Below are 8105 nucleotides of genomic sequence, written 5' to 3'. Positions count from 1 at the left end.
ACTGATCCTTGAGAAATCCAGGTGAATGATGTATCACCCAATGGGAGACAGACTCTCCCATAAATAAAGCTATCCCAACTGTTCAAGCAACATTCCCCACATGTGGAGCAATCTGAAATGATCTTAGGGTGTACCTGGATGCAAAATTATACAACATTGACTCTTGAGAAAGTTCTCTCCTCGGTCCTTCTGATTATCCCAGGAAGGAGGCCACGGTTTTGAGATCTTTGTCTTTAACAAGTCTTTAACCCTTGCTAATCTTCGTTTATTACCAGAATCAGAGAGCAGCCTTCAGGTAGGCTCCCAGTGTTGGCAGGTGGCAGCATCCAGGTAGAATTTAATACTATTATTTAATATTGTTTAATCTGACACATCTTCTTTAACAGCCCTTCGCTGTTTTTGTTGCATTTGCTTTTACCATTACATTTTATTCATGGCAAGTGATCCTGCATATGCATTTATACTGATGATATCAAGATTTTCTTTTGAAATAGATTTATTTATATACAAAAGTGATTCCATTTAAAGAAAAACATTAGATAAACAGTAGTATAGGCAGTAAGCAAGATATTGTGATGCTGTTTTGAGGGTGTGGTCAAAATGGTGGAAAGGAGTATGCGAACAGATCACGTCTGGAAAACTCTGCTAGAACGTACCTTCAAGGTGGCTGGGCTGCCTGATGGAGGGGTTTGGACCCCACAAAGAGGGGCCTACCTGAATTGGGCATTTTAGGTGGAGAAACACATAGACAAAGAGATGTGGCTGTGGCACAGGGTGATAGGAGTCTATCTGTGCACCTTGACTCCCAGGAGGAGAAACCAGGGATGGATGCATGGGTGGCAAGGGAAGTGACAGCAGATCGGTATTCATCAGAAGGTTGAAACTGCCTCGGGTAGAGATAGTGCTATCTGGGTGGCAGGGTCCCAGGCCCCCATCATCATCTCTTCCTGCTAGGAACCCCTCCTGAAGATCTGAAGCCAGAATTAGCCTGGGGAGAGAGAAGGAAAGGATTACACCCCCATCACAGGGCTCTGGGTTCTTGAGAAACTTTGATCCCCGTCTACTGCATCAACCCAGCCCTGGTGCCCAGTAAGGCAGGATGGCCCGCCCTGCTTCACAAGGGCCAGCTGAAGCTCAGGGCAGTGGAGGGCTGTGGTCCAGGTGACATAGCAAGTTCAGCAAGAGAAAGGAGGATCGCCAGTTCCTCCACGGTTCCTCCAACGCTCCTACCTCATCCTCTTCCCCAGGCCTGACGTGGGCAGCCCCAGGCTCCTGGGAAGGTAGATGTCCTGTTAGGTTTATTGAACTGGAAGAAGTCTAATGCCAGGGCTAAGAGAGGAAAGAACCTGCCCCGAGGTGCATAGGAACCATACCTTGGATGGGGTTGCGACAGTCTCGGCCGCAGGCGCCAAGGCAGCAACGACTGGAGCCCCTGCAGTCTGCGTCCTTGTGGCACAGATGCTGCACGGGGCTGAGGCACTGCAGGCGGTCCTCGGGGCAGCTGCCCGGCTTTACTGCAACACAGGGGCCTGGTGAGCCCTGTCTGTGCCCAGCCCTGGGGCTCGGGGCTTGGGTGCTCAGCAGGGGTGACAGGGATACTCACCAGAGATCATAGGGACACACTGGCGGAAGCAAGCTTTGGAGCAGCACTTCATTCTTGCAGGACACTGGCTGTCATCCATGCAGTGGTCAGGCACCGAAAGGAGGCAGGGCCCATCATCCGGCGGGCAGCCCCCAAATTTCTCTGCAAGAGAACCCCCCAAATCTTGCAGCTGGAGGCAGTTCCGACTCATGTAATAAGCACCAATCTGGGAATCACAAGATCTGAATTCTCTACCCCTTACTTCTTGCCTGTCCTTTGGCCAGTTTCTTTGTTTTTGTTTTCTGGGGGGCCTGGAGTCGCTTTTATTTATTTACTTTCATTTATATTTTTTATTCAGGTATAATTGACCTAACATTATGTTAGCTTCAGGTGTGCAACAATATGATTTGGTATTTCTATATATTGGGAAATGATCACCACAAGTCTAGTTAACATCTGTCCCTATACATAGTTACAAATTTTTTTCTTGTGTCCAGAACTTTAAGATCTTTTCTCTTAGCAAGTTTCAAATCTGCAATATAGTATTACTACCTACAGCTGCCATGCTGTACATTACATCCTCAGGACTTATGTCTCTTACAATTGGAAGTTTGTTCCTTTGACTCCCTTCACCTACCTCTCCCACCTCCCACCCATGCCCCCTGGCAACCAGCAATCTGTTCTTTGTATCTATGAGCTTGTTTTTTGTTTTGTTTTGATTTTTTAAAAATCCAATGTGAGATCATACAGTATTTGTCTTTGTCTGGCTGATTTATTTCCCTCGGTGTAACATCTTCAAAGTCCATCCATGTCATTGCAAATGGCTGGTCTTTTTTTTTTTTTTTTTTTTGGACTGCAAGCCTCAGTTTTCTCTCTGTGGAATGAGAAGCTGGACTCCTATCTCCCGGGGCTGGTTTGAGATTCCGATGACATGAAGGATAGCAAAAAATGAAGTTCAACATCTGTACCTGGGCCAGCAGGAGATGCCTGGTCTGGGGCTGCCCACCTCTCTGTTTTTATCCTCAACATCTTTTCCATTTGGAGCTCCTGCTCTGCTTTCAGCTGCTTCTCTTCGTGGGGACTTGCTTTTGCTGTGTGCTTCGCCTGGTGCTCTCTTCTCCACCCCATTTACCAGGTCTCAGTGGAAACACCGCATCCTTGGGAGACCCTACCTCTCTGACCTCAGGCTAACTAGGTTGGCCCCCACCCCTCCTCGCACTCTTGCCTTCAGAGTTTGTGACTCTGCATCTATTTGTCTGCTTCTCTCCCTTGGCTGGAGGCTATGAGAATAGGCTTCCCCCCACCTGCTTCTCTCACCATTAGGCTGATGCACAGTCCTTGATGGAAAACACCAGCAGCTCAACGACTCTTTGAAAGAAAGGATTTTGAAGGGCAATCTAGCATCACAAGACTGGTGCACTATGAGCCACACTTGCACTATGTGCTCGTCCTGCTGCAAGTGGCCTTGTGTCAGGTATCTGTAGTAATTCGATCTTTGAGGTGGTCCTCTGACAGCTCTAGAATGTTCTGTTCTGGAGCTTATCTAGCCATTTTTCTTGTTAGAATTTTGGGCCATTTCCAGATTTCATGCAGAAGGCTTGAATCTTCTTCCAGTTAGAGCGAGAAGTCAAAGGTTGGAAGGACAGTTAATGTCCAGACCCACAGGGGCCTAGGCTAGGACTCTGAGTCCTCTGACCTCCTGCTCTGGCCTCTGCTCTGGCCACCAGAGCCCTGGGGAGGGTGGAGGCTGGTCCCAGGCCTTCACTTTAGCATCTGAGTGAAGTTTCTAGAGCCCGCAGCAGTAGCTGGATACAGTGTTATGACTTTACCTGGTGTCTACCTTCCCTCTCTGGCTCCTGACTGCACGCTGGCCATGCACATAGTAGGCACCTTACTCATGCAATAAGCACTCAAAACCAGCTTCACCCGTTTGACTGGGTTGTTTTAAACTGAATTGCTGCCCCCTGCTGGAGAAAGAGCAGCTAGTCTGGGAAGGAGCCACCTGGGAGGAGGAGCCCCTCCTCCACAGGCTGGAGGTAGTGGGGACCCTGGGAAGGCTGGGAGATCCAGCAGGGTAGCCCTGGCTGAAGGTGCTTGGGCCTCAGGGAGTGAGCTGAGAGGAGTTGCCTGAGTCAAAGAGGCACCTCCCTGTGGGCTGGGGTGGTGTGTTGGGGACCTGGTCATACAACCGGGAGAGCTTCTGGGTGGAGGGGCTGGGAGCTGAGCCTTGAGGAATAGACAGACAGGAAGAGAGTCAGAACTGGCATTTCAAGTGGCTCAGTTTTCTCACCTGCAAAATAGGATAATAATGGTACCAATCTCAGAGCATCTCAGTGAGGAGGAATGCAGTGAGGGCACCTGAATCATACCCAGTAGGGCTCTGGCCCTGAACTTGCCAGTATCCTTTCCTCCTCAGCCTAGGCCTGAACACTCTCCTGCCCAAACCAGCTCACACCCCAGGGAATGAGAGCCCAGCCTCTGAGGAAGGCATAGGTTAGGTGAGAGGGGGCAGAGAGGATGCACAGAACTACTCCCAGCACCTGTGGAGGAGGGAGCCTGTCCCCATTACTGTCCCCTTCCCGCAGGGCATAGCCAGGAATGCACAGGTGTATGTAGGCCGGGTGTGTGTGGGTCACAGTGTTCTAGCCCCAAAAAGGCAGGAAGAGAGGCCTTGCCCAGGAGGGGAGTCATCTGTCTGGCTTCTCAGCAGCCCCATCCTCCCCCCCCACTTATTGACAGGCCAGCCCCAGCTTTTTGAGGAGGCTTGGGAGAGGAGAGGTAGGGGTGAAGCTGCCTCCCAACAGATCCTGGCAGCCACACCCCCTACCCAGTTTGGGAGAACCTTGCACAGATTGGTCTCTGGGATGGGAAGGACCAGAGAAAGACAGAAAGCAGATGGACAGGGGCGGACCAGGCACAGCCTTGTTAGCAACAGAAGATGACAGGAAGGCTCATCTCGCTGTCATGTGGGCCCACAGATCCTAATAATCCATGGAGATAACAACGGAAGAGCAGGTGTGGACAGGTTTGCTCCCCCCTCCTCCTGTAGAGACACACAGGTACGGGCACACAGACATACATGTGTGCAGCCACGCCTAAGCCCACGTCTGCAGACACAGGTTCATACAGACAAGCAGACACAAAGATACACACGTACACACATGCACACACAATCCACACTCGGATGTACAGACGAGCACCAAGAAGCTGGCATGAACACATCCACAGCTACAGACAGGGCAGGCTGGCAGCCCAGACCTGGAGCTGCTGGAAGCATCAAGAAGCAGGCCTCCCAGCTACACACGCACAGACATCACACTGCATGGCCTGCCTTCCCCAAACCCCCACCCAGTCCTTGGATCAGAGGAAACTAGCCACACTCACCTCCCTTCCTCCTGGCTGAGGCCGCAGGCAGCCGGCTCCCCACAGCCAGGAGGGCCACCAGGACGAGAAGGCTCCAGGCCCTCATGTTTCTGCCACCGGCACTTAATGAGGCCAGGGCCCAGGGGCCCCTAAATTAACACCTGCAGCTCCAGGGAGGCTAGAGTAGCTGAGTCAGGGGAGGAAGAAGAGGTGGATGGAATGGTGCATGTTTGCCTCATCCTGGCCCCACCCCCGACCAGGAGCCTCAGTGCAAGTGTGCTTGTGCAAGAACTGACGAGGGGTGGGAGCAGGTGCGGGGTGTCGGGGGCTGGGATCCGGTTCGGCCTGTATTGTTGACTTAGGCTCTGATCTCAGGCAGTCTGCTCCTTCCTCGGGCCTCAGTTTTTCTTCTCCGAATAAAGAATGAAGGTTGTTGGGACAGATAATCCCTTTCCTGACTCTCTAAGGTCTTGAAGCCCCAGCAATGGCTTAGGCAAGGGACAGAAATCAGCTGTGAATGGCAAGGAGGGGGTGGTGGAGTCCCGGATGCCTAGGAGGCAGTAGGGTTAAGGTCAGAGCTCCCTGCTGGAGAATGTGGGTCCAGGCAGGCCCTGTGAGTGGGGCCGACTGTGGCCTCTCCTCCAGGACTTCTGTGGATGGGGGAGAGAGACCGCCCTGCCTTTGGTGAATCACCTCCTGTGGCATCCTAGAACCTCCCCTTGCCTAGGACTGGCTCAGCTGTCAGGGTGGTTGTTTATCTGGCTGAGGTTCCAGTCGCAGCAGATGTAGGTGGCTTTTGGGACCCCTTCCCTGGCCCTAAGAGATCCTGAGCAAAAAGTGACCGCAGGCAAGGGATCCTGAGCAAAAAGTGACCGCAGGCAAGGGCTGCAGTTTAGATTTCACATCATCTGGCTCCTGCATTTGGTGGATGAGGTACGGGGGCTCAGGGTCGTAGGGGGCCCCAAACAGAGATCCCTACTGAACCATAGTACCTTACCAAGACTGCAGGAGGTCAAGACCATCCTCGCCACCCTCCCACTTGAAAGATGGGGAGACAATAGGCCAGAGGTGGGAGGGGACTGGCTCAAGGACCCATAGCTGATTCCCAACTAAGTTGGAACTTCTATCATTGCCTCCCCATGATCCTTATTAATTACTGGGTCTTGGAAGCAAGGCATTACTTCATCTGACCCTAAGAAAGGAGGGGTTTCCGTTCCAGGACAATCCTCACAGTTGGAAAGTTCTTCACTGGGTTTAACCAGAATCCCTTGTGCTGTCTTCTAAGCTCTCAGGAAAGGAGGGACCCTATATTCTATAATCTGATGTTTCTTTTGCAATAGGAGGAGAGTTTTATGTAGTTTTCCTGACTACAAACTATACATGTATATTGAATAAATGCTTTTTCAACTGAGATGATTTTATAGACGTTTTCCTGTGTCTTGAAGTATCCCTACAATACCATCATTTTTAATGATTACATGGTATTTTGTAGGACTGATATGCTAAAACATAAAGTTTCCAATTATGAAACATAGGTTTCCAGTTTGTTTCTCACTCAAATAAAACTGTGACAACAATCTTTGTATATACATTTTGGGTCACATCTCTATTTTCTTAGTTCAAATTTGTCGAAATAGAAATGGTAGGTCAGTCAAAAGGTACAAACTTCCAGTTACAAAAAAATAAGTCCTGGGGATGTAATGGACAGAGTGGAGGCTACCTTTAATAGTACTGTATTGCATATTTGGAAGCAGCTAAGAGAATAGATCTTAAAAGCTCTCATCACACACAAAAAAAGTTGATAACCCTATGTGGTGATGGATGTTAACCAAATTTATTTTGGTGAGCATTTCACAATATATACAAATATCAAATCATTATGTGTACATTGGAAACGAATACAATGTTATATGTCAATTCTATCTCAATAAGAACAACTCAAAACTAAAAATCAATTTTTAGAAACCCAAACAAGGGTACCTGGCTGGCTCAGCTGGTAGAGTGTGTGACTCTTGGTCTTGAAGTTGTGGGTTTGAGCCCCATATTGAGTGGAGAGATTACTTAAAAATAAAATCTTTTCAAAAATAATAAAATAAAAACCCACACAAATAAAAAGAAATGCTAGTTCAAAAGGAGCGATTGCTTTTCAGGTTTTGAATATCTGGTCAAATTGCATTTCAGAAAGGAAGTAAATGAGTGTGTGAGAGCCTCTAGCTACCTCTACCTGCAGCAGACGTCTCTTGCCTTTGTCTGCCAAATATCTATTCCCTTTGTGAAGTCATTGCTCCTGAGTCCTGTAATTCTGGTTGGCTGCCAATCACCAAGTACTTCTCCTGTCACAGGTGAAGGCACTTGACTCAGGTTTGAATAACTGGACTCTTCTCTCACCAGCCCACTCCTCCATGCAAATCCCAAACCTAGGAGGCAGGAGGCTATAAAGAGAACAGTCTGAAATTCAGTTGCTGCTGCTTGCAACCAAAGATCCTTAACAGATACACTCACCAAAGCAAGACAGGATATTAAAAGAGAAGTATATAAAGTCTTTGCCAATGGAAAAGTATCTCATTTTAATTTGCCTTTCTCTGAAATTAGTGAAAGAGCATTTCTTCATCTGTTTATACTGAACAGCTGTATTTTGTTTTTGAATTGCCTGTTTTTGCACTTTGCCCATTTTTATTGGGGATACTTTTATTGTTGAGTTGTAAGAGCTGTTTATATATTAGGGATACTAACTTGTCATACACAAGAGGCAGTATGGTAAAATGGTTAGCAGATGTAAACTGGAGTCAGGCAGACCTGAGTTTGAATCCTAATGCCACCAGGTTCTAGCTGTGTGACTTTGGACAGGTCACTTAACTTTTTTTAAACTTCAATCTATTTATCTACAAAATAGAGATAATATTTATGTTATAGGATTGTTCTGGGGATTGAATGAGATGAGCTTGATAAATGCTTATTTTAATCCCATCCTACAAATATCAGTTTCCTTGTTTTTGCTTTGTACCAAAGTTTTAAATTTGGGGAATTGTCAAACCACTCTTTTATATTTCCTTCCTTGGCTTTTATGCTGAAAAAAGTCTTTTTGACTCTGATGTCAGATAAATATTCACTGTATTTACCTATAATTCTTTTGTGTTTTTGAAAAACATGTTAATTCTTT

At 47.9% G+C, this 8105-nt stretch overlaps 1 protein-coding gene across 1 annotated transcript; it reads right to left on the bottom strand.

The window, feature by feature from the left end:
• Positions 1-563: 563 nt before the first annotated feature.
• WFDC5 (WAP four-disulfide core domain 5) lies at positions 564-5083 on the bottom strand. The gene is made up of 4 exons (XM_041733374.1): positions 4967-5083; positions 1604-1744; positions 1374-1514; positions 564-988 (listed from the first exon to the last, which is right to left on the bottom strand). Exons 1-4 carry the CDS (start codon positions 5049-5051, stop codon positions 984-986), a joined length of 372 nt encoding a protein of 123 aa, XP_041589308.1. The 5' UTR covers positions 5052-5083; the 3' UTR covers positions 564-983.
• Between the last annotated feature and the right edge of the window lie 3022 nt (positions 5084-8105).

Source organism: Vulpes lagopus, chromosome 18 (assembly GCF_018345385.1).
Source record: "Vulpes lagopus strain Blue_001 chromosome 18, ASM1834538v1, whole genome shotgun sequence".
NCBI classification, from domain to species: Eukaryota; Metazoa; Chordata; class Mammalia; order Carnivora; family Canidae; genus Vulpes; species Vulpes lagopus.
The sequence above is the reverse complement of the archived record's forward strand: the minus strand, read 5'-3'. Positions and strand labels throughout refer to the sequence as shown.

Excerpts from the sequence above, each read along its gene's own strand:
- WFDC5 (XM_041733374.1), bottom strand. The coding sequence starts at position 5,051 with ATGAGGGCCTGGAGCCTTCTCGTCCTGGTGGCCCTCCTGGCTGTGGGG. Across the intron at positions 1,745-4,966 it reads CTCAGCCAGGAGGAAGGGAG|AGAAATTTGGGGGCTGCCCG; the intron begins GTGAGTGTGGCT and ends GTTCTCTTGCAG. Across the intron at positions 1,515-1,603 it reads GTGTGTCCCTATGATCTCTG|TAAAGCCGGGCAGCTGCCCC; the intron begins GTGAGTATCCCT and ends CCTGTGTTGCAG.